Source organism: Paramormyrops kingsleyae, chromosome 7 (assembly GCF_048594095.1).
Source record: "Paramormyrops kingsleyae isolate MSU_618 chromosome 7, PKINGS_0.4, whole genome shotgun sequence".
NCBI classification, from domain to species: Eukaryota; Metazoa; Chordata; class Actinopteri; order Osteoglossiformes; family Mormyridae; genus Paramormyrops; species Paramormyrops kingsleyae.
The window spans coordinates 4,044,448-4,070,204 of NC_132803.1; the positions used below are offsets into that span (position 1 = coordinate 4,044,448).

General features: G+C 45.2%; 1 protein-coding gene across 9 annotated transcripts in view; it reads left to right on the top strand.

Annotated features, from left to right (window-relative positions):
- The window catches only part of LOC111860033 (multiple C2 and transmembrane domain-containing protein 1-like), a 139,435-nt gene that overhangs the window by 102,290 nt on the left and 11,388 nt on the right, over window positions 1–25,757 (top strand). For 8 of the 9 annotated variants that reach the window (XM_023843299.2, XM_023843336.2, XM_023843327.2 and 5 more), the window contains exons 16-17: window positions 4,268–4,387; window positions 15,728–15,787. In XM_023843299.2, coding sequence (XP_023699067.2) covers window positions 4,268–4,387; window positions 15,728–15,787 — 180 coding nt within the window. The remainder of the gene's footprint in view (window positions 1–4,267; window positions 4,388–15,727; window positions 15,788–25,757) is intronic. The other variant, XM_023843310.2, reaches the window with a different exon arrangement.

A 25,757-nucleotide genomic window follows, 5' to 3' on the forward strand; every position in this document is an offset into this window, starting at 1 on the left:
GGAGCCCTGGGAAGGGACGGGGAGCGCGCGGGGTAAACTCCCAACACGGGGGATCAGACCCTTAAGCACAAAAGCTACTGCCTCCCCCACGTGACGGAATACCATAGGTATTTTATATTAGAATATTGTGATGTGGGGAGCCGTCACAGCTGCCGCTCAGTTTAAACAAGACGCAGAACATTCATTTGAATGCTTTCCAAAGCAAATCTTTCCCAAAACAATCAATACCCTTTAAATATTTCCATTGTAAATTGAAATCATTAATTTAATTATTAAATTATACAATTGACATAAAACAATACAAATTCATACACATGCATGCAAAACAAAATATGCTACATATACAAAAGGTTATGAATATTTATCCAAATAATAAAAGGTGGTGAAGCAATAGAGAACAGGGAGGAGCAAGGAAGAGAAAGTTGGGGCTGAAAATGTTTGCATATTCTAATGAATTATTAAAATTTCTTCCCTGCAGTCCAAAGCTGTATTATTTTTGTTATTTTTGAATTTAGAAAACAAGCTTTATTGAGTTACTCTGCACTAGACCTTCACACTTGACTGAAACAATTACTTGGGTGGAATACAGCAACACTTCAACCAATGCATTCATCATCTTAATGTATTTTCTTATAAATAAAATTCCTGGCTATATTTACTGTACATATTTAATTTACAGGCTATATTTTACCGCAAGTGCTTACAGATGTTGGACATGTAAATAGAATTGTAGTTGTATGTATTTATAAGTATGAAAAAGACAGAGTGCACATACATTTATATGGCTGCGGAGTGTGATATTTATGTGCATAAAGTAAAAATAAAAACATTCTCCTAAAGTAAAAGCACTTTGTATTTGTATCAGACTGACTGCGCTGGTGAGAGCAGCAGAGAGGCCGCGCTTTTCCGTGTGAGCGTGTGTGATCCTCGTCCGTGCGCGCGCGTCAGTGTGAGCGAGTGAGTGTGAGCGAGTGAGTGTGCGTGGGTGCATGCAGTCAAGGCGAGGACATCTGAGTGTGAAGAAGCAACTGCCGCAGCGCGACTGCAGCCGGCGTGTTTCCGCCCATGTGAAACGCTGCCCGCCTTAGCGCAGGGCGCCTCGCAGACGACGGCGGGCAGGTGAGCACTGCCCCCCCCCATCTCACCACGGCGCGTAGGAGAGCGTCTGTGGAAGCGAAGAGATGGGCAGGTCGGCCTGTGGAGGCAACGCTCCAAGTGTGGCCTCCGAATGAGTAACGTCGATTTCCCACCGAATGGAGTGTGAGGCGAATGAGGAATGATAAAGAAAACACAACAGGATCTATGAACAATAAGCGTAATTACGCATAAACACTCATACTGTGATTAATCATATACTGTATACTTTTAGCTAATTCTATTAGTTACACCATTATTATGGTATCAAATTATTACTGTTATTATTATTATTATTACTCACATTCACATACACAGTTAAACCTCTGTCTTAAAATAATTGTTTAATTTGAAAGACTGTTTAATTTTTCCATTGTATAAAAACTTTTGCACAATATGAAATTTGAACAATGGGATTAACCCATATGAAATTTATAATGATTCATATAAATGTGAAATTGAAAGCAAATCAATCCAATCTGTATGTTGTTAAAGCTGCAAGAAAACATATTAAGATCTTAAATTATGACATAAGTGTGGTTTTGTTCTTCAGATAATTTATCATGGACAATCTGAAATTTAAAAAATACACTTTTAACATTCATGCTATTTCCACGTTAACAGACTAACATCTGGACAGTTCTTAATAATTCAACTTTTCCCCCCAAATTTAGAGCTGTTTTTTTTATTTCGTTTTGTCATAGTTAGTTTTTAGAAGAAAAGTTTGGTGCAAACTTCATTGAAGATAAAGAGCGAACGCTGAGAGCATCACACGCATTCAGCTCGGTGTAGACAGGCCAGGCCAGCGTTTGCCTCTGCGGGGGGAGGGCTGGGGTGGGGGTCACGGAACACACTGCTGAGTATGTACCCGCCCGGGTATGTGTGCTGTGGTGCCATTTTCTTCCTCAGCGCTTGGGGAAGCAATTATAGAACCCCACGCTGGTCTGCCTCATGGCTACTGGGGTGGTGGATTGCGGGGGGGGGGTCCATTTCTTCCTGAGACAATGCATATCACTGTGTCTGGCTACTGGGTGTGTGCAGGCCGTCCCACTGCTCAGGGAGTGGTGGGCATCGTGCACTGTCCGTGTGTTTGGGTCATGCATTTATTACATTGTGGGGACTAAATATCCCCACAATGTGATAATAACCTGTTATTTTGACATTGTGGGAACCATTTTTTTTTTCAGGCCCCGCAACGGGAAACTCAATTTTATAAAAATCTGTGGCTGCAATCAAAAAACTAAAAATTATTTTTTTGGTTACTTATAGTTAAAGTTAGGGCTGTTTTTGTGTGCTCACACACGTACAATGTGTACTCACTGCAGACGTGTAAAGGACAGACTGATGCATGAGTAAACCGGTTTGCATACATCTGTCTGCTTATGGAAAAAAAGGCTAGATATCTTTAAACAAAACATTCCGTTACTTAAAAACTGAAATGTTTGAAATGGCATAAATATACAGTCAATTTCAGCACTTGGCATTTCTCGCTACAGTGCCTAATAGGCATTAAAATCTAACAGGACTGACTAAAAATCTGGAGAGAATGGGCACATGAATATTTTTACTGGAAGAGTCTTCTTTATTTTCACCTGGATATCGGAGAATTTTACAATATTTCTCTTTCATGATAGTAACGAAAAACTAAGTGTCATCTCTTTACGGGTGGCTTATTCTGTCCCCCATGATTTTAATTCAAGGTTTAAAGTACATTTTTAAATACAGGAAATCAAGTGTGTTGAAATCTAGTGACAGCCAGTGATAATTAGGTAGTGTAACAAAACACTTATTTGTTAAGGAGGAGGTCACTCAACCAGAATACCCAGAGTTCCCTAGCATCTGTCATTTAATAATACACATGATCAAATAGTCTTACTTAATGATGTTTTCTTTGTTATTTTTATTTTTTTAATGTTATTTCATTTGTATCTACCTAAGTGACTGTGTACATTTAAATTTGCGTCATGTAAGAAAAAACTTACAGTAGTTTCAAAATCAAAAAGAATTAATTAAAGATCAGACAGTAAAGATCACTTTACTTTTCCACAGTTTTATAATTCAAATTATTGACGATTGTGAGAAGTGTTATATTTCCTGTTGAAGCTGGGAATTTTTTTTTATTATTATTTGAATTTGGAGAGGGCCCTGCTCGATTGCATTGGATTTTGTGTTATTACGCACAGGGGGACGATGTAAACAGGGAGATAATGTAAACAGAGAAATGTTTAAAGTAGATACAGGATTTCCCAGCACTTGCAAAGGTCAGAGGGTGTCGCTTTTCCCAGTCCGTCAATTCTTTACTTAAGACGTTATTTGGATTGCAGTGCACTTAAGTAGCTGTAACATAATCTAGTTAGTAATTGAGCGCTACGCGTCCTCGAGGACATGGGCTTGTCTAGCCATATATATTAGCATGTAGCGGTGTGAGGATATGAAGCAGTTTATGGTTGGTCAATTAGTGAGCTTAGAAAACAATTTGCCCCCTCCTCCAAATTAATATATAAGTACGATAGAATTCAGGAGGTGAAAATAAACACAGATTTTTTAACAGTTTGGATAACTAGAACCGAGCCAAGCTGCATATTTAATGTATACAGCCTGACGGTTTCTTGTTCTTTGCATCCAGAAAGCAGTGTAGTTTATTCAAGACAGATATCTGCAAATCACCATGTTTGTGATAGTAATACAGTGAGGAAAGCCCTCGATCGGGATCGCTGCGGTGACCTGGGGTCTGCGGCGGGGGCTATTGCCGTGCTTCCCCGGGGGGGGAGTCGTGCCTGCTTTGAATCACGGACAGCTTATATTTCAGTTGGTGGTATGCGTGTGTTTGTGCGTGCTTCACATACACGGCCAAACAGACTGACACGTGTGTGAAATGCTGCATACCGTTCACAGAGAACCCAAGAAGAAGCAGAGGTCTGGCTGAAGGTTTAATGATAAAGTCGTACGGAAAAGCTTCTCATGCAGCTGTGCAGTGGAATTTCACAGAATTCAAACAGTATTGAACACACATATTTGTCCTTTTCAGTTTTATTTGTTTATTTTTACATTTTGATATGATAGAGGAGGTGTATGTAAAGGCTGCTCCCCCGTGACCTCTGACCCTGCCACTCTCCTCCCACCTCTCTCTCAGCTCTTCCTCCTGGTGGTTTGGAATTTCCAGCTCTACATGGTGCCGCTGGCGCTGCTGTTGCTGCTGATCTGGAACTACGTCCGCACGGCGGCTGGCCGGGACGCGCGGCAGGGCGATGTGGTGAGCTGGCCGCCTGGTCCACGGACCCCCTGATCGTACCCCCATCCCCGTCCCCATTCCTGCTCTCGCAGCCTGCACGCTCCCAACTGAGGGGGGGGGGGGGTGTCTCACTCGTGGTTGTCAGGGCTGCAGTTTGACCCACAGGTGGAATGCATGGTGCACATATGGAGGGTGTCTACAATGTGCCCAGCCTGCCTGCCACATTCATCAGTGATACACCCGTTTGCCGGGTTCCTTATCAAATCCTGACAGGCAGTCAGGAAAAAAAATATATTAGCTAATAAAATATCTCCAAACAATTAAGTAAACGCCCCAAGGTAACATTCCAGCCTACCACTCCATGAAATAAAATAAAATGAAATCAAATTATATTTATTATTTACAATATATGCAAAAAAAATTCTAGAATTATTTTATTGCTTTCTTTAAATATAAATTTAAGTCCTTTATTTTAAATTTAAACCAATTAATGTGTAATATACTTGTGATTTTAATTCACACCACTGTGGAAAATGACTTTTCCGATATCTAATATGAGTCAGAACCATATTGACCTTTCTTAGTCGTTTGTTTGAACGATATATCGTTGTACATTTCTTGTATTATATTTTCTTGTTGCGACAACATACCAAATATTTACGGAAGGAAGACTGATGTAGTTTTGGCTGCGTGGTGCAGTTTATTTGTGTTTTAAATGAATTTTTTTTTTAAGATAATGGAAATGTGGGGAAGAAATTAAGACGTTGCTACTTGTCCTTCCTAAGCTATTTTATTTTTCTCACCTGCCACCTAATTTATTTATGTATTTTCCTCATTTAAATGATGTCAAAGCGATATCATGCCAAAGTCAGTATTCATAATCACACACGAGTGTATTTGTAAAGCTAAAAAGAAGGATATCGCAGCTGAAATTTAAGTGAAATCATGAACACAGTGGTGATTAAATTTAATAAGTTACCCTCTTTGCAGGTTTTTGCTTCCCAATTAAGAAATCAGGTTTTTAACAGGAATCTTAATTTTTCATGATTACATAGTTAAAGCAATGGTTCTGATTCGTATTAGATAATGGAGGAATAAAAAAAAAAAGTAATTTTCCACAGCGGTGTGAATTAAAATTACAAATTATGCTTATGAAACAGGATGTGAATAAGCTGGTCATTAATGAGAATGTGGAAGTCTAAGGCAGAGGCACCTCCTGCGTTTGCAGAGAAAAGAATTACGACACCATATCAAGAGGGACAGGCCAAATGTGTCGGAAAAGTGACAATTAATTATAATCTTTTAATTTTTTTTTTTGGCGAAGTTTTTACTACGCCTGTTCAGGATGTATTTAAATTTTCCGGAGATGGGCAGTGCACGGTGAGATTTCAGAATTAAATTTGCGAAGTTTAGCAAATGGTCGTAGTTTATGAACTAAAATCATAAAAGCAATTCCTATGGTGTGCTTCCCCACCCCCAAGTCTCCAGCCCCCCCAGCATAAAAGCCTCCGGCGTTGGTCTGGGGGGCCTGACCTCGCTGTCTGTTATCCCCACTAGCAAGGCCGTCACCATTCACTCACCGATTCTATGGCCTTTTATGGAATCTGTTTCCTTCTGTACTGCTGGCGCTGTCCTGCGATATGGGGCAGGAGACGACACTGCCGTGAAAGCCGTTTAATGTCGAGGAACACAGTCGATCTCGCAACCCCACAGGCTACGCCAGCGCTAATTATTAAAACTCTATGCTAGGTAGGGAGCACTTTCACGCATAAGTCAGTGGGTGTTGATTGTATGGCCTTTATTGCCACTCAGGTCACATATTTCACTCTAGGTACGAGCTTGTTCTAAGCAAATCAAGGGTTAATGTGATGGAAATGGAGATTCAAGCAACATCGGAGACCTGGGCTATTCAGTATGGCAACCACTGCGGTCATTTGGCGAATTATTTTGATGGACAAACCAAAGCCAGTCTAGGTAAAAACTCTGCCGAAATGTAGCATGCTGCATAAAATGTTGAATGTTCATAAATATGTTTGCATGTATCACACTTCTAAAAATAACGTCAAGCCCTGACCCCAGCTGTATCACTGCTCTTCTCACGTCAAGGCTAACCGAGGGTGCAGTTCCCACACACACCTTTAGATGGAGACATTGCTTGTAAGAAATGTGGCCAAAAGCAAGAACTTTAGTTTCCTGTTTGCTCGGTCAATTCTAAATTTCAAATAAAAGAACATATTTTAGAATAATTTAAAAATATTTAATTACTTCAGGTATTACTATAGGTTTTAATGACCGAGATCTTTTATAAAGGGTTATTTTGAGGGTAATTAGGTTTGAAAAACTGTAAGATTTTCTGGCTAGCAGTAAAGTCTTTATTATTACCATACTCTGCCCGCACTGGCCTTGAAATTTTATTCTGTGTTTGTTTGTTTATTTGTCGTATTCCTTGAAGAGAAAGGGCCTGGAGGTTCAGGTCGAGGTTTTGGAGACGGGGTTATTGAGTTGAGTCCGTCTGATACGAAACACGTGACGGAGAGACCCTCCTGTTCCGCTGTCGCCATCTCTACCCCCCACCCCCCATCTATTGTTTTGCTTTTTGACGACTGTAACCACAACAGATGAGCTGTAACCGCGAACTCTGTAGTCTGCTTTCAGTTACACGCAAACAGATTACGGCAAAGGCTGGTTTCTTTCAGGCCAGCAGAGAAACAAAAATAAGAAAGAGTTCATAACGAACCACAACTGTGAAGCTGGTGTTTCAGAGCGAGGGACCTGCCTGCTGGAGATTAACACCCTGCACTGATGAAATGACGTCTTGCTTTTATAGGAATTGTTGGTGTTTATTTCAACTCTAATGACTGCCGTTCTAAGGCCAGAAGTCAGCAAGGGTCAAGCTGAAGTGGCCTCTTTGCGAAACGGACATAAATCACCTGGGAGTGAAATGAAGGACTGCAGGTGGAGAGGCGGGGTAGTCACCCCCCCCCCCCCCAAACCATCTGCAGCTGGCTCACCTGAACCAAGATGGCTCCGTCTCTAGGACAGAGACTCCTGCTCCAGTCAGACGGGCAGTAATTTCTGATTACGCAAAAACGACCCCCCCCCCCCCCCCCCACACACACACACACACACAGCCCGCACCCCCCAAGCTCCATGGACGCACAAGCTCAAGCAGTGGCCCGGAGATGATGTGCAGCCCACAACTGCCAAATAAATTCCAGACCACTTAAGAAGGAGTGCAAAAAGGAGGAAGAACAAAAGAGAGAGAGAGAGAGAGAGAGAGAGAGTGAGGAAGAGGGAGAGAGAAAGAGAGCAGAGGGTGAATTCTTCTCCTTCCCTCAGGCTGGGAATGTTCCCTCGGTTTGTAAAACATCCAAATGTTAGCATCAGTACACATTCAGATGGTGCGGGAACATAAATTATATAGCGAGACCCCACCTGATTAATTTGTGAGCCCCCCCAACGCTCCCTCCCCATGTTTATTTTCAGAACCCTTTTCTTTGTGAGGGCCCATATGGAGGAAGCGGTTTACATTCCCCCCCCAGTATTTCAGAGCCGGTGATGGGGTGTGTGTTTGTGGGGGGGGGGGAGGCGTCCTTGGATTCCACAGCACGGCTTTCTGGAGCACACCCGTTCCAGACGAGACGAAGCCGTGTTGCTTAGCTGGCCCGGATAAACCCCCGCTGCTAATTAGTCCAGGAACCCGGCACGTAAAAGGACACCATTGTGTCCCTGTGAAGGTCAGAATCCGGAAAACTGCGGTTCCTTTAGCCTCACATGAGGATACCGGGAAATAATGCCCCTTGAATTGTGCCTTTTCTCCTGCGGGGACGGCTGATGGCTTCGGTACGTGTCCCTCGTCGCTCGTCCCGGCCACAGTCTCGTCTAGGCCGAAAGAATAATAATAAAAACAAAAAAAATATTCACAAGCTTTGTTTTTCTGCAGATTTTAGGTGGTGAGCCACAAATTTGACTTACAGTCGTCTGACCGCTGGCTCTTGTGTGCCCCCCCAATCTGTCCCCTATTGTCCCACAAAAAAAAGAAAATCACTGTGACCCTCCTAGAGCAAGATTCATCGCCAAAAATGTGCGAGTCAAAATCCCAGAATGGGACGGACATTAGTATCGTTTGGCACCTTGAGGTATTTAACCTTAATTGCTTTGGCGCTTCTCTGACAGCATAAATGTGTGACGATTGCGTGGCACAGCTGCCTTTCTGACATCTCAGCACGCAGGTCTGTTGTAGCATAGAAGAGTTCATGCAATGTAAAGGAATTATCTCACTGCATTTAAAATGCACAGCGACAGATCAGGTCACATGACAGCATTGTTTCAATTTTTTCAAGTCTGTTTTTGTTGGAAAGGGTAACCTAGTTATAACATCAAAATCATTTCATAACATCTTTTACATGAATTTCAGAAATTAAGTAATACAATTTTAAACACACACTGAATGCAGGTCTCTATATGTAACCAGCATTGTTAAGGTCAGACATTTTCAATAATTAATCTGCACTTCCGGACCAGTCTGTGTCTCCTGATTCATTTTTATGGGGTGTCACCATGGTAATTAATTTATAATCACATTTACAGTGTAACACTTACTGTAGTCTTGCTTCTTATACACGTTTGTGGTCTTTTTGCCAGTCATCAAAGCTGCTGTCTATCCTTCACCTTTGTCCAGCCTTGGGATTGTGAATGGCAAGGCCATACTACTGACCCCAGATCAGCCATACACCATGCAACAGGTTTTGCGATGTACAGCATTACTGCTGCACTTTGAAATTGCTCGGCATTCAGTCTGATTGGGTGTCACGTTCCCTCTGTTCTTTTAAAGGGCCACATACATTTGTCATGCAGTACCTCGTTTGCATTGCGTGTTTTTCCCTGGGTCAAGCTAAAGCTGAACCTTCAGGGTCAGGAGCAGCACGGTACTCCTGAGCCAAACACATCATCAAGTCCGCTATTTCATGTGCTGGAGGTGAAATCACAAAGTTGGATGTGCACAGCAGGTTGCGGCTGCCATATTGAAAATTGCTGCACACAAACATAGCGGCTGTGGTCAGTGTGCAGCTACGACGCCACTTTATAACATCTTGCCTCCTGTCCGCAGCTCCAGGGCTACAGCTGGGGCCAATACGCCCCAGGTCCTCATTAGGGAGACGGGAGCCAGCGTGGCCTAACTAGGCTTTGGCTAACAGGAATGGGTGTAAGGACGCCCAGTGCATACCTCCCCAGTAGCAGGTTAGCGCTCCATTCCGTCCACATTTCTCTATTTCGTGCTTTATGGTGTCCAGGCAGGGATGATCAAATCAAGAGAGGGCACCTACGTAACTCTGTTTGACAAGGATCTCCGTGAATCAGCCTGGCATGCACATTTTAAACATTTTAATGTGAAAAAGTGCAGCCTTTGTGATATTGTTTCTTGACTCTGGTCATTAAACTGAGGGAAGCAGGCACCGGTCAGATTGACACAGTAGTGGGCAGTGATAAACATTTTGTTTTGCACCTCAAAGAGAAGCCAGATCCAGAACTTTCAGCTGCACGTGTTCAGCCCTGTCATCTCACTGTTCCTATTGATTTTGCAGCGAGAAAATGAATTTAACATTTTCTAACACAAAAGTTCCATCGCTGCCAATTTTCAAACGGTAAATACATTTTTCAAGCCAAGGGAAAAAAAAAAAAACACAAGAAAGAGCTTTTGCCTTAAATTGTGTGGATACTTTCCAAGGCTGGCCTAGAAGGTACAAAAAAAGTTTTCTGAAAACAGTTATACTTGGTAAATAAAATAAAATAAAAACAAACTATAAAATTTATGTAGAGATGCATCTTGTACAGTAAAGAGAAATTCAGTTACAATGTAACTAGTTATATTACTACTATAACAAGAATATTAAGAAAAACAAAATAAAAGCATATATATAGAAATATACCACAGGCTTAAATAATACTATTAATTCAAAGTAACCTACAGTAGTACAACTTAACTATTAATGTTATAGTGATACAAAATGCATGCAAAGCTCAAAGAAACATAGCAGATGACTGAAATTACAACTTTTTCTTTAGTTTTTGACCAAAATAACATGACTGCCAGATTAATCCAAAAAGGGCCGTTTTGTATGGAATGCATTAGGGCTGTCCTGCCAGATGTTGAGACAAAAAGTATAAAAGCCGTATCTAATTCAGAAAGCAGACATGAACAGATTGCATTGATCAGGACGTGGTGTGGCAGAGGGAAATATATTTTATAGGGTATGCATATAATTGTATAATGGCAAAGTATATAATGAAGACTGTGTCCTTGCCTTGGCAGCCCAGAGGGTTGGAATGTCCCCCCCCCCCATCCCCCCCTCTTTTTGGAATGAATAAAACCGGAATACGGCTCTGCCCATTGGACGGAACACCAATTAGTTCATTACAGGGCAGGAGCAATAAGCCGCCGCATTGAGCTTGAGTTACTGAGCGCGTTGTTTTTCAAGGGACATTAGTGTCATTTGAGACTAATTGAAAGGCTTCAAATTTTTGTCCCATTACAGTTAGAATACATTTGATCTACAATTAATTTCAATGAATAAAAAAGAGGTATAGAGGTGGGGGGGGGGGGGGGGGGCTCACCAGAGATGTAAATATTAAATTATCCCTTTCAGATACAATACAGGAAATAGGAAGTGACAACAGAATGACCCCAAGTGTTGAAATAAAAACTATTTTTGCGAAACTTTAGAGCAGAAAGGTAAATGTAAAGTTGGATGGAATTTTTGCAGGTCTGGTCAGCTCTGTGTGGTGGAGACTGCAGTGGTTATGCTGACAGACAGTCTTTCTTAGCGCAGAGTAAATATTGACCTGTTGTGTAATTAGACAGGCTTCACACAAAGGAGTTGCTCCATCAGCCGGCACCTTGTGCTTCTCTACTGCTGCCACCCATCACTTCATTAACAGACGGGATTACATGGAGGAGGGGGGGGGGGTATCCTCTGACACTCTCAGCTCCTAGATGTGTTTTTCGTACGGCGCCGGGTGCCTCACTGAGTTCCCCTTTGAGGATGCCAGTGATGCAGTGTTACGCAGTGTGACGCAGTGTTACGCAGGCCCCCGAGCGGTGTGGGAGTCCCCCTGCCCCCTGAACTTCAGCATTGCAAATCACAACCATGGGATGACAAGGTTTGGCTTTTAACTCTCTGGGTATTTGACAGAATGAGGGGCCTGTGCAGTTAGCCTGTAATCCTTCTTTCCACAAAATATGGGAAAAAAACAATTATTATTGTTTTCCACTCTTCTAGCATGCGTTCCCCTGTTTCATGACCTGTTATTGGATTTCCGGCTCACCCTGCTTCGTTCACTGTCCATTCTGGATTTAGCGTGGTGTGCACAAAACATTCGGAACAATGGCGATTACGTGAAATGGAGAAGCAGTGTGCCAGACCTCTGGCCAGGACTATAAGCTTAGAGACCCCAGTTTGACAGCACATTCCAGGGCTGTGCTCCTCCTGCTTCACAGACAGCCAGTCCGGTCACTTTTCTAACACTTGTGCTATGAAACCTGCATAGTCTTCATGTAAAGACCTATAAACAATCAGGTCGCGTTTATGCTTTATTTATTCCTAGTGCGGCTGATATTGTGACTTTCTCGATGCCAGCGGGAACAGGTTTGCACCAATGGGGAAAAGGTGCAAGAGATTTCCCTCCATGCGGCCGCGTCTGTCCAAGCGGGGATCTTCAGGTAGGCCCGTTACTTCCTGCGGCTGCTGTTCGACTTGCTGATCAGTAGAAGTCGTTCTCCGTAGGTTTCGGGTCACTGCGCGTTTATGCCATCCCAGATCAGGCAACAGATTTTCAAAGTTCTGAAAAATCAGGAGTGGCTACAAGATTTGAAATATTGATCTGGGCTTCAAATGGATTATATATTAGTCCCTCTACTGGTTTTACGGATCAATCTAATGGGGATAGATCTGAATTAAAGAATCACTTTCAGTATCCCTGTTAGTATTTATAATCATACATCTATTTTCCACATGATGAAGCCACTGAGCCCCAAACTTATTCCGGGAGCCATAGGGCGTCAGGCAGGGGACGCTCTGCACGTGGTGCCGGTCTAGTACCACAGGTGGAAAGTTCAGGCCCAGAAGGTACAAATCCAGGCCTAGGTGTTTCACCTAACCAGTTAAGTATAAAGAGTCACAAAGCAGTCAATTGGTTGGTTGAAACAAAATCTTGGCTTGGATTTGTACTTTCTGAACCTGAACTATCCATCCCTGTCTAGTGCAAAGCACCTACTGACAATGAACTTAATTTAATTTTTGTCAGGCTGCTGGAGGAAAGCAGGATATCTGGTGGAAACGCACACAAACATGCTTTGATTTAAATGACCAGCACTCGCTTTTGATGGACAGGACCCTTGGCTTATGGAGGAGAACCATAAACGTAGCAGAGAGCATATGGAGATGTCTGCTTGGCTGCCATGGTCTTCCTCAGGCGAGGTTCTCCCCCGGCGTCTGTTGGATCACGCTTTACCTTACTCTCAGCATGTATATTGCATCATGTGTTTTTTAATATAAGTTATGTATGGCAAATTTGGCAAATTATATTCTTTTTAGACAGTCAAGGACATGTCATTTTACTGAAGAAAATTCAGGTCAAGAGCATCCCTCAAAGGTAAAAGAGCCCCTCCCTTTCTGGGGCTATTTTCTCTTAATCACAGCGCCCCCTGCTGCCAGCTGTGTACTCCAACACTTCTGGGGTGCCTGAGGAGCCTTATCTTAAACTCGAGCCCCGGGGTCTCCGGTCTGCATGCTGTGTAGGAGCAGTCTGGGCCGAAAGCAGCTGGGCTGCGTCAGAGGTTCTATTTTTCTCCAATAAAAAAAATTCTTTTCATCTTGGACTTGGATGGCTTCGGTTTGAACTCCCGCAGAGCTTGTCACGCCGGAGGCCAGGGCTAAGATCCCAGATACAGCATCTTTACACACTGATTACGGAAAATCAGAATAATCAAGTGCCAATTATCACCCTGTGTTAGAGAAAATGAGGTATTAAGGCTTTTCAGATCTTGCCAGGTAGCAGCACAGCCGCTCGTCTTTCCGCAGATGCACTTTCGGTACATATAAAGTATGTGGAGTTATCGTTTACATGGTGATCATGTAAACTAGGGAACTAAGACAGTGCTTATTTATTCTGCAGTCACCCATGAGGTTTAAAACACTGAGGTTCAGGAATTGAGCATTTAAGGAGGAAGTTGCTTTAAATGACGTCAGTAGGAATGAGAGACACAGGGAGGGTGTGGATGTCTTGAATGTTGTGAATTGTTAAGGGTATAAAGTGAGTCTTCGCTATGTGAGGGGAGAGAGCGATCGAGATCGATGGCCTGTCTCTCTGGGATTTCCGGCTTTTGATGGTGAACAGAACAGCTATTTGTGCATTTTACTCGGCTCACCAACCCATTTGCATCCCAGAGGTGTCAATAAAATCACCCCCCCCCCCAATCCTACAGTACCTGTATCTGCTGGATTTTTTTTGCCATCCCGAAGAGCAAGTTTTCCATAACAAACTTTACCAGCCTCTTTCTTCAAAGTCAAACATCATACCAAGGGTAGAGCGACATTGGCACCTGAGAAAAAGCCAAAACCGCGATCACACTCCATCTCTTCATACGGCTTCTATAGCGAGTGTCCCTTGTGGTACTGTAGGTAACGTCGTTAACAACATCATCGCCCTCCTTTCCGCTGTGTCCCTCTGTTTGCACTTTTAATTGATATTCTTGGGGCTGGCACGGTTCCTGTCCTGCCGCCCACTCCCCACCGGGAGGGACACGGGCCGGTTAATGTAGGACGCTGGTGTAGGCCCGCAGCGCTGTGCCCCAGTGACCGGCCCGCGCGGCTCAACTGTGGCTGAACTCTGCGCCGTTATTGATCGAGTCGCGCAATGTTACTGCCCGCTCTTGTTTACCCGAAGCACACAGCTGTTTGGCAGAATCTGCATTAACATAAGAGGCTTATGGCAATCATCAGGGGAAGTGCAGTAAAGCACGAGCAGTCTGCTCTATTGTTTGCTGGGTGAAGACTTTCAGTAACGGGTGACTTTATGGATAACGGATAATAAAGATGAGTGCAGACAGAAACAGCCGTGTGATGTTTCAGTCTTGAGTTTAGTTGGGTTGCAGAGTTTGTTTCTGAGTATTCATTGGCCGTGAGTGACAGTGGGAAGCCAACAAATGATCTGGGATCTTTTGGGGATGAGCCTTTGCAGGATAATTACTAAAAACTCAAAATTCACATTCTAGCATTTTAAGGTCAGTAACAATGTTTATAAAACGTTCTGCTCTCACTGTGGTTTGAAGAGGGAATCAACATTAAGGAAAATGATAGGATGCAGAAATGACTGGAGATTCCAGCTCTTTAAATAATTACCTATATTATGGATACATAATTAACTGATAAAGCATGCAGTGACAGGCCATTTTCAATGTAGGAAAATTTCTGCATAATAATCAGGATTATTCATTTCTGTTTCTATTAAAATTAACGTTACTTACAGATAAAAATGAAGGGAAATTTTGTCAGCTTAGGGATGTAGCCACTACGTCAGATAAGATAAGATAAAATAAGATAAGATAAAAGAAAACTTTATTGTCAACTTATGAGAAAATTTCACGACATCTCATCCTTTTGCAGCCATCACAAAAACACGCTAAAATTTAAATATAGGTTATCAAAATGAGAATAAACATATAGGAAGCAATAAACCATTTAAGAAGGGGATTCTATAAATGTGCAGTGAAATAAGTTGTTCGCTGTTTGCGACTGTACAGTAGGTTCAATTTACAATATTCACAATACTTCTCGAGAAGTGACGTGTTGGTCAGTTTGCAGATTCGGGAGACGAGATGGACAACACAGCTCTGGGAAGATGAGTTCCTGGTCTGTCAGTCTGTTTGTGTGGGGTCTGATTAGACTCTACTACTTGCTGGATGGTACTGTAGGGGTGCAAGCCGGTGACGGCCTGGATGTGTATCATCCATGACAATGGCTTTAGCCGACATCACCAGTTCGAGTTGTAGTGCTCTCAAACAACACGGTCAATCCATCATGGCGTACGCTGCATACAGAACAGTGTTTTTTGAAACCGCCCAGACTCGCTGTCAGCGAGCCAAGTCACTCGCCTTACTGTGTCCGAGTTGCTGATGAAGCTATTTAGATTACAGGCCACGGGCCAGGTGCCGTGTGCTCGGAGGATATTGTTAGAGGCTTCTAGCCACAGGAAGACCCATTTTAGGACCACACTTGTTCTTTCGCCATCTGTTATGGAATACATTCCTCAGTTGATGTCATTTGTTTTCTCTTTCTTGTCTTTGTTTCGCATAACCATCAGCAGCAAGAGATGGAGGACATGCTTGGGGACGAGGACGAGGAATTCGACAAAGACGATAAGGTAACACTCGTTCGCTTACTTGCTCGATGGTCGTGTTTAGACCACTTGGTGGCAGTTCAAGATGCCCCTCTCCCGCAGCTGCACCGGAAGGCTGAGCTACTCCGTCCAATCAACATTGCGAGCCGTAAATCCTTACTTCTTATGGACGTCTTGGCTTGCCGGTGTCACCAGAAAATGACAGTAATTCCTTCAGCCTCTCAATATGGCAGCGATGGGCCGCCTGGTTTAAACTTCTCCATAAGCCTCCTCTGTTGCTAAACAGTCTTAGCATGTCTGCTTTGCACGAGCTGGCAAGGGATGTAAGCTTCTGGCAACCATTGGTGCACTTCAGCTTAACACCGGCAAGGGAAAAGGGTGAGATAATAGGGAATGCACTCACGTTTTTCATTTCAAATGACAACGATAGCAGTGAATGCACTTCTGCTTAAGCTCACATGTAATTGACGTAATTACGAATGGACCTGCACTTCAAATTGGGGCTGAAATTGAGGTAATTGCAAATGTGTTTTCCTTTTGAAATTGAAAGGGTAGATGGGGGGGGGGGTGTGTGTGTGGGGGGGGGTTTGAGATGATCATAAATAAAAATCTGCTTCAGAAATTCAGATGGAAACCGTAATAATTGTAACAAGTCCGTGCCTTAGAATGGGGAATGGGGAAAGCGTCTCAGCGCACCGTGGTCAAAGCCAGCCTGTGGATTATCACTCCATATAAGAGTCTGTTATTGTTACAAATAGGCAGGGAGGCCATAAATACTGTAATTTACTGGGTCCAATTGCGTAGCTTTTGATCCGCCGCTGTTACTCCCGTGTTAGATCTTCACTTTTAGCCACGGATAGGCTGTGTTTCTCTTTTACAGGACGGCGGCGGCTGACCGTCCCTTTCATGTAACCCTGCCCCAACTCTGCCCCCCCCCCTGCCGTTTCAGTTAAGTGCACAGCCAGTGTAGATCAGGGGAGTGAACAAATTTGTCTCCTCCATTTGCTCGCCGTCGCCCCATAACCCCCCCCCCCCCAAGCCCACCATGACCAGCTCGGTGTCCGCGTTCTGCTCCGCTGGTAAAGCATTAAGGTGTTTGGTCGGTGACGAGCCTTTTATGGGATGAAAGTGAAAATAAAACACACACACAAGATCAATAAATGTGCCACAACTTCATTTTAATTGCACCTGAAGCATGTATTGCCAGACCATGCGATCCATCCCAGATGTTTAACCTTAGCTGGAGCCCCCCCCCCCCGTCACTCTGCCCATAAGGCTGCCATTAGCTGGATAACCTTTGCTCTCAGGGATAAACGGGGCATTACATGTCGTGAGTCCCCAGCACCTGTTTTCCATTCAGTGTGCCCCCCCCCCCCCCGGCTGTGCCCCCCCCCGGCCGGGGCCCCCTGTCCCTGTTGACGCGTGTTTCCATTCCTCGTCACTCTGCCTCAGTGAAAGTCGGCCCCAATTGAGGCTGATAACTCCCCTGTTAAAGCCTGTCGATTACCCTTTGGGGGGGGGGGGGGGGGGGGTGGGATTGGGGAGCGTGCTGGCCCCGCCTCCGAGTGCGTAGCTCCTTACTGTTCACACGTAATTCCCGGGTTTGTCTACTTAGATGCGTCACGTGGCATTTCTTCCATTTTCTTCCTGTTTTACGGACAAGTGGGGTTCCGGAAGGAAACGCCCGCGTTAGATCTACCGTAACGCATTCAGAAAGTTTTCGTACATTTGTTCAGTTTGCATCAGACACATCCCGACCGCAATGAATATAATGAGCATTCGCATATTAATCACCTCGCACTGGTAACATGCTGTTCAATTAATTGACTAAACAAGCATGTTTGTACATACAATGGACACTCTTACTCAAGGGGGCTGGTTGGTGCCTCAAAGTGAGTAAACTGCGCTGTGTGTAATATGTCTGTGTTTTTTTTTTACCACTCAGTATCCAAAAAGTCCTTTACGCCCAAAGTGTCATTGTCTTTTTTTCTACCACGTTTCCGCTTGTGAAAGCTACACAGAGAGACCCTCCCCCCCCCCGCCGTGCGAGCCACCTGGCCTGCTGCTCAGCCTGCAGCTACGTTAGCGCCAGCGTGGCGTGCCATGACAAGGTCTCCCAGTCACTCCGTCACAAATGCAGTCACGTTAGGCTTGCGTGCTACAGCGCAGCGTCCCAGACAACCCCCCCCCCCCAGCAATCTCCAAACGACGGGAGAAGAACACCTGTTCTCACCCGCTGGGGTTCGTAAGCTGTGGTCTTCAGTGTTATGGTGTTAACCAAATTTTAATGAGTGTGTCATTAATGCAACGCGCCCCCCCCCCCCGTCCCCCCCATGAGGCCAGGTCTGGCTGTCATGTTCTCCGATCGGCCGAGGAGACTGGCAGCACGATGCCTGGCTGATCCCAGATGATACCCGTTCGCTGTTCAGTCAACCTTGTGACGTACGTATGAGAGTAAAACAATGAGCCGGTGAATGTGTCTGTGTGTCGGGACGTGGGCCGGCCTGTTACCGCCCAACAGATTTGGTTAGACAGGATTCCCCTAGACGGACATAGACGCCGTCACACAACATTGGCAGTGTGCATGAAGTCAAATGCAAAAGCAATCAGCTTTCAATCACCTTTCCCAGTGCGACGTCTGGGTCAGAGTTTAAACTTTTTGAAATTCTGACATTTCCCGAAGGTGTCTAAACACCAGAGTTGTGATCAGCTGGAGAGGCTCCGAGCTTCAGTCTCAAAAATACAGAGCAAGGTTTGGTAGGAGGAACAAGTTACTGTTTGGCACAGAAGGAAGGTGAGCGATGCCTTCGCTTTACAAAAGGGTCACATAGGAGAGAAACCGGCAGACGGAGGCCACAAATGGCCCTTGGCGTCTCTGAGTCACAGCGCTGGCCTGCTGCGGCATCATGGGAGCACGTGTTGGCCCAGGCCGGAAGCTGTGGATACGGCAGGGCAGATTGCCGTGACCGTCAGACAGGCTGCCTTCCACCTTCGAATCCTGGTGGCGGCTGCACCGTTACAATCACTGTCCGAAAGCATGCGGAGGAAATATTAATGAATAAAAAGAGTGAATGAACATCACTCTGCTATGCACAGGTGTGCCTTTTGTCTGGCTGATCAACATCACACTGCGCTTTTCTGATGCATTGTCCACAAAACCAGACATGCAGACAAGACTGATAATATTGCCTGCAAACAGCATGTAAAATCCAACACAAATGGATCAAGGATTGTCCCCATACGGTGCCAATGTTGGGTTTGACTTATTTTACATATTTATATTTTTTAACTGACATAGTTAAAAAACTTGACATAGGTTTGCATTTTTTATATCAGGCTTCAGGCAGGTACACGAGATGCAATCAGCCGGAAAAAAAAAGACTCTTTGGCGTTATCGTGTTTGTGCCTGTAAGGGAGGGGTCTTGTAGACTGACGAAGCAGTTGTAGCTGGCTGATAAAACGAGGCAGTTAGATATGTCAGCAGATTGCGAGTATTAGCTCATAGTTATAGTGCCTGGGAGGTTACAAGATCCAGTGAAGCACCACAGGAAAGAAAAAAATATATAAAAAAACAGCTCTCCTATGTCAGCTCTGGTTCATTGGGCAGAAATGGAGGGAAATGGAAAACGGATTTACCTTTTTACTCGAAAGAAAGGAAGAGAAGTGCAGAAACAGATCTTAAATCGTGACCACTATAGTCAAGTCTGAAATTACAGTAGGGCTGATCTGCAGATTACACGTGGCGGTGGAAATTTGCCTGAGCGACAGGCCCCCCCCGCGATCTCACCGATAGTGCCGTTCTAGAATGTAATTGGACTAAAGAGCATGAATGGATTATTTTAAAGCTTTAAAATTTGTGTGATGGCAAACTTGTTTGTGGGCTATTAATCTTGCGATCTGCAACGCATGGCCACGGGCGATGAGAATTTTTTTCCTCTTTAAGTTGAAAAGAATGAGAATTTTAAAAAAAAGTTTGTGTTGCCTGGAGATCTGTGTGCTTTTTTCTGAAGAGCGGAGTTTCACGAGGTGAAGGATGCTGTGACTTTCATATGAACTGTGTTAAAAAAAAAATAATAATAATAAAAGTCAGAAGAACAAAGACCTCGCCTCTTTTCAGAAAAAGCTTTATTGTTTATATAAAAATATTCAGGTCGGTCATATTGTTCATATTCCCAAAAGATACTGCTTGATCCTTCTGCGTTTTTTTCGCTGGAATAGTGAAAATCGTTAGAACGTCCTGACAGCCTTGTCATACGTAAGGGGATGTGAATACATGCCCACCCGTCGCCCCTTTAGACAACCACTAAAAGGAAACAACAGAAAGATCAGAGATTGTGGAGACATCTACGCGGCATCCAAGGAAATTACACCTTTACTTTGCGGAACGGGTTGTCTTTAAGTCATGAAGATGTACCGAAAGAGCTGCACACAGGAAAGGACAGGACATCAGATGTCAGTGAGCATTTTTCCCCTGAAGTGGCGTGTTACTGGTGAGCCTCTCTCGCGGGTTCACGGGCATATGGCCCATCAAAGAAGAAAGGCCTCCACTATACACTTGTTGATGTCTGTGGCAGATTGAATTCTGAGGTCAGAACCCACAGCTCCGTGTGAGAGAGTTCTTTTTTGTTACGAAGGAGGTTTGACATTTCTGGTTTTGAGTCAGAAGGCATCAGAGTTCACAGAGGTTTGCTGATTGGGACTGTTGTCGTTCCTTCAGAAACTCACTTTTGGTGTCTTGTTACAAGTTCCTTGTTTTCCTGTTGAACTCTGAAGGCACGGTATCACCGCTGTTTTTCTGATATGTGATTCAGCATCAGTGGGGTGGGGGGTGGGGGGCAGTCACTGTCATACTGTTTGAAGTGCTGAGCATCACATGTAAGACTCTATATCCCTTGTATCATCAAACACAGCTAAACACATGGCAGGACACAAAGACGGCCAGTGTGGTCATTTATAAATAAATCTGTTCCATAGAGTAATCTATGTTGTATTCTTGAATTGCATTTTGACTTTGATGCTGAAAAGGTCTAACAACCAGCCCATTATAACTTAAAAGTCACACTCATTGAATAAATGTCTTAAATAGTTAAGGATGTAATTGTTGTGTTATCTAGGGCGATTGGCAGACGTAGCTGATTGAGTCTCTTTGTGATGTCAGCCCTCTCTATGGATCCGCTTACACCCTCTGACCCGTACGGCGTGCTGCGGCAGACAAAGCGGGGCTCAGAGTGCTGCCATGTTGTTCTGACAACCTTGTTTTTGGAAGATGGAGAGCGCCGTCGTGAATCCAGGACAGCGAAGGATGAAAATAATTGGGCTCCATTCATCAGCACGGGCATTCTGGGAGCCCGCGAGGACACGAGAAGGAGAGGCGGGCCAGGGACAGTGCCGGGGTAGGCCGAGTCTCGTGCCGGCGAGGTCGCGCAGGCTGGCGGGGGCCTCAGCCGACCTTGAGGCTGATGGAGCACCGGCAAGCTCGGAACCTCGGGGGGCCATGGGGGGTGGGGTGGGGGGGGGGGCAGCCTCCCATCTGAGTCCCTGTTAGGAGGACAGAGACGCCTCTAGCTGTTGTTTGCAGGCTGCGGCTGCTGGTGAGGTCGGGCTGGAAATAGGTCCCCCCAACTATTTCTGCTTATGAATTTGTACATTTGCCCTCGGACCGGTGTGTTCTCTGCGATGGCCTCCGTCAAGGAGGATTGCTCCGGTGAGATTGTGACGGCGCTTCTCTGGCGGACTCCGCTTGCTGCCTCTCTGCCGCATTTCATCTGCCTGCGTTTGGGCTCCTGGGCCTGGGGCAGCGAGTGAGTGTGTCCTGGACATTCCCCTGTTAGGTCAAACAAACATATACATGTGGTTTTGTAAGATGTGGTTATGAAAGAAGGGAAGAAAGGGGGAAAATATGCACACCCTGTACTCCCAAAACATGTTACTTGCAAAATAAATCATTTATCAAAATGAGAGATGAAGCATCTCCTGCTTTTATGTGATTGTGGCCAGAGGCCATACAAGCAACACTATCTTCGGCTGCTCTAAAGTTCTGTTTTGATCACTTGGTTTGTTTTTTAATCTTAAAAGCCTTGCGCACTCCTGTGCCTCTCTGATTCGGTCAGGGGCCACGGTGAAGGAGGTTTGCGAACTTTCCAGGCAAATTTAGCTGCCAGGTAAACAGAGCCAGTTTGGGGCAATGTTGAGGAATCATTAAATGCTCGAACGAGGGTGTTACAGCAGCTGCTCAGTGGTGCTGAGTGTGATCCAAGGTGCATTGTGAGGGATTGACTCTGAGGCTGTTCAAACTTATTAGGCTGTAAGTATGCTAGTGCTCTTAAATCAGAGCAGCTTTATAGTGTATTTAAAGGGAGATATTTCAAATAATTTTAAATAACTCCACAAGAAATAATTTCCTTGCTTATATGATTTCAGTTATATGGCTGAATGTTTGAAGAAAGGGGACTCTTTGAATCCCTGCTTATTTTTTGGTCGCAGTTCACTTCTTTAATTCCATCACCTCGTGTTGCCTTGCAGTGACACGCCAGGGTCTGACTGGTATCATTCAGACCTCATGTTGCGGTTGCAGTTTTCTGGGAAGGACAAATTAAACTTGAGTGTGAGCACTGAGTCTTCGGTCACGGTTGGGTCATTGGTTACGGTGTGGTAATGGTCACAGTCAGATCAATGGTCATGCTGACACCTTATAGACTAAAGTATTCTCTAAGAATAACAACTCTGTGTCACAACTGAAATAATGGACTGAAATCAGCACCAAAGCTGATAAACAGTATTTCTGCAAAATCAACATCATTCTTTGCTAGTCTGATTCAATAGCAGATTGACATTCACGTTTAAATATAACAGCTCCTTCATTTTACGCTGTGATCTTGCTGCCATGACTTATTGTTCTCTGGCCTGGGTGTTAATGTAGTAAGATCATTAGGAAGAGTTCAAAATGTCCATTTTAATTCTCAAATCCAAACCTCCTTCGATCATGATAGACTCGGCAGAGCAGATGCTGGTTCCAAATTACTGCTACAACGTGCTGAATAGCGTAATTAATCTTTCTACTCCAATGAAATCTGTATCAGTTGTAGGTATTATAATGGTGGGCGGCGATATTAGGGTCTAAAATAAATTGATGTTAATAATCTATTGGGCAAGACTACAGTGACCGCTTTCTTAGTATGACTGACTGCCGAGACTGAATAGGAGACGCAGATCAAATCCTGCCACAGAATCTGAAGAATGGTCCATTAAAAGCCAGGAATTTAATAATGAGGATGCACTGTAAATCTCAGGAATACTGACTGACATAGCTGGATCACTCAGATACATCGTTCGAAAGGCTAAACATTTCTCTGAATTTGTTCTTACACATTTTAGCATGATTAGTTCTGGGGGCTGTATGCCTATGCATTGGGGGTGGGTTATAATAGTGAAAAACGAGGGCCTAGACGGTTGCAGGTCTTAAAATGTGGTCAAGCTATAACTCCATTGTAACGCAGTCACAGTGATCCTTCGTGCTGTAACGTGCTGTCATGACGACCCATGGCGGCTGTAACCAATTCAGCAATCATGATCTGGCAGTCAAAGACTGTGGGTATTGGCTTAAGGGTGTGATTTATCTTTGGATAAAATTGTCCTAATAAACTTGGTTGTGGGTCTAGGCAATGCATATATATTTTTCTGTAGTCCGGGGTATTCTGTCCAGGATCTGTCCCACCTTTATGGCTTCTGGATCAGGCCCCAGGCTTGCCAGTAACCTCTCCTGGATACGCGGCATGGAAAATGGACTGATGCATGGAGCAATCCTCGTTCTCCGTGATCCCTGAGCCGCTGTAAATATGTGCCTGACTCTCTGCCACACCAGGTTAGGATAAATCTCGAGAAAGTAAAGGGATGTGAACAGAGGATGAATTCAAACACCTAGGGGGCGTCCAGCGTCGGTCATGCCTAAGGAGCCCGGTCCTCCTCGGTCATGCCTAAGCAGCCCGGTCCTCCTCTGTCATGCCTAAGGAGCCCGGTCCTCCTCGGTCATGCCTAAGCAGCCCGGTCCTCCTCAGTCATGCCTAAGGAGCCCGGTCCTCCTCGGTCATGCCTAAGCAGCCCGGACCTCCTCGGTCATGCCTAAGGAGCCCGGGTCCTCCTCGGTCATGCCTAAGCAGCCCGGTCCTCCTCGGTCATGCCTAAGCAGCCCGGTCCTCATCGGTCATGCCTAAGGAGCCCGATCCTCCTCTGTCATGCCTAAGCAGCCCGGTCCTCCTCGGTCATGCCTAAGCAGCCCGGTCCTCCTCGGTCATGCCTAAGCAGCCCGGTCCTCCTCGGTCATGCCTAAGGAGCCCGGTCCTCCTCGGTCATGCCTAAGCAGCCCGGTCCTCCTGGCAGCGTCGTCGGCCAGATCAGTGGGACCTACGTGACGTCACGAGGCTTGAGTCTGGATTACCTTCTGTGCAGTCAAGCGGGGGCCCACGGTTCCCCTCCTGCCCACGCGAGGTGAAATTAAAGGCCCCCCCGTTTGTCATACCCACTCAGTGCCAGGCTGGATGAGGCAGCTGGACTCGTCGATGCACACGTTCCGGTATCATGCCGATGTGCAAATGGGCTGGAGCTGCAGACCAGCTGTGCAGTCTGCCTGGGCTTGCATTGCATGCATGGGTGCTGCTGACGGTAATCAGAGAGCCACGGCGCGAGCACGGGGGGTGGTAAATGCGGACTTTAATGCCACTTATCTACGGGTGTTTTACCTTTCGGCTGCATGATCGTGCGTTGGGATATCCGGACATAACTACTAATCTGATTAAATTCTGTTTTTTTTTTATTTTATTAATTGACCATTGATCATCTAAATGCTTACTGCAATATTCCAACCATGGAAAGCCGACATTTAAGCTGCAGTAACTGAAAAATGAGCATACATTTGTTTTGTGGTGTTTCTTCTATTAATGTCCTTATAGAATATATTGGTTTAGTAAATGCCACTCTTTCTCAGAGTCCAGTTAAGCCTTTCTGTTGTTGTTGTGGCCAAATCAAATCCCGAAATGGTTCTCCCTGTCCTTTGTGTTATTGTAGCCACCACCTCCCCCCCCCCCCCCCCCCCCCCCACACACACACACCCACATCACCCCACCACTCAACCCGGGACAGAAAAGACAGCGTTTCAGAGAGAGTCAGCAACGGGTCTGGGAGGCATGTGGCGAGGCTTTGGATTCCGATGACCGCTGACCCCCATCGCCCCCCACCCCGGCACTCCGGCTCCTCTCACCCCCGGGCCATTCCTGGGCTCGGCCTCCCCCGGAAAACAATAGGGCTCACGTACATGCAGTTTTATTTTGACGGGTAACGTGAAACAGATGGAGCCGCGGGAAGAAAGAAACGTCTTGTAAAAAAAGGGAAAACAACCCCAGGACCTTGTCTAATTACTTCTGTTTGTCTTGTGTGGCGCTCAGCCATGTGGGCTGCCTTGGCAGCACGGGGCCTCATTTTTCATGTGTGTTCCACAGGGGCGCGGGTGCAGCGGCGGCCCTGCCAAGGGGTGCAGAGGTGGGAGGGGAGTCCAAGTTTAGCAGGGGTGCGTCCTCAGCCCGGCGTTGCGGAGAGGCATTCCTCACTTTTATAGGTCACTTTTACTGATGGGCCCATGTCAAGCGCTCTATTCCTGTCATTAGGGAGCACCGTTAAAAAAAAAAAAAGAGGAGTTTGCCCGCCACGGCGGCCCGTGCCCGTAGCGAGCGGCGCCTGCTTTTCCCAGCTGGCCGTCTGTTATACCCGCGGCCCGCTAATCGCATTTTTGTCGTTAGGGACAGATGCATGAGGATGTGCGGAGAGACTTTCTGTCTGCCGGTGTCCTGGGAAATGCTGAAGTACGCCGACGAGAAAGCTTATATTTGTGCCTATGTATATACATTTAAAATGGATATTTTGGTGGGGGGTGGTCCTCTTGTATTACATCTGCCCCCCCCCAACTCCACATGCATGTAATTTAGTCTTCTCTGAAGATCTGGGG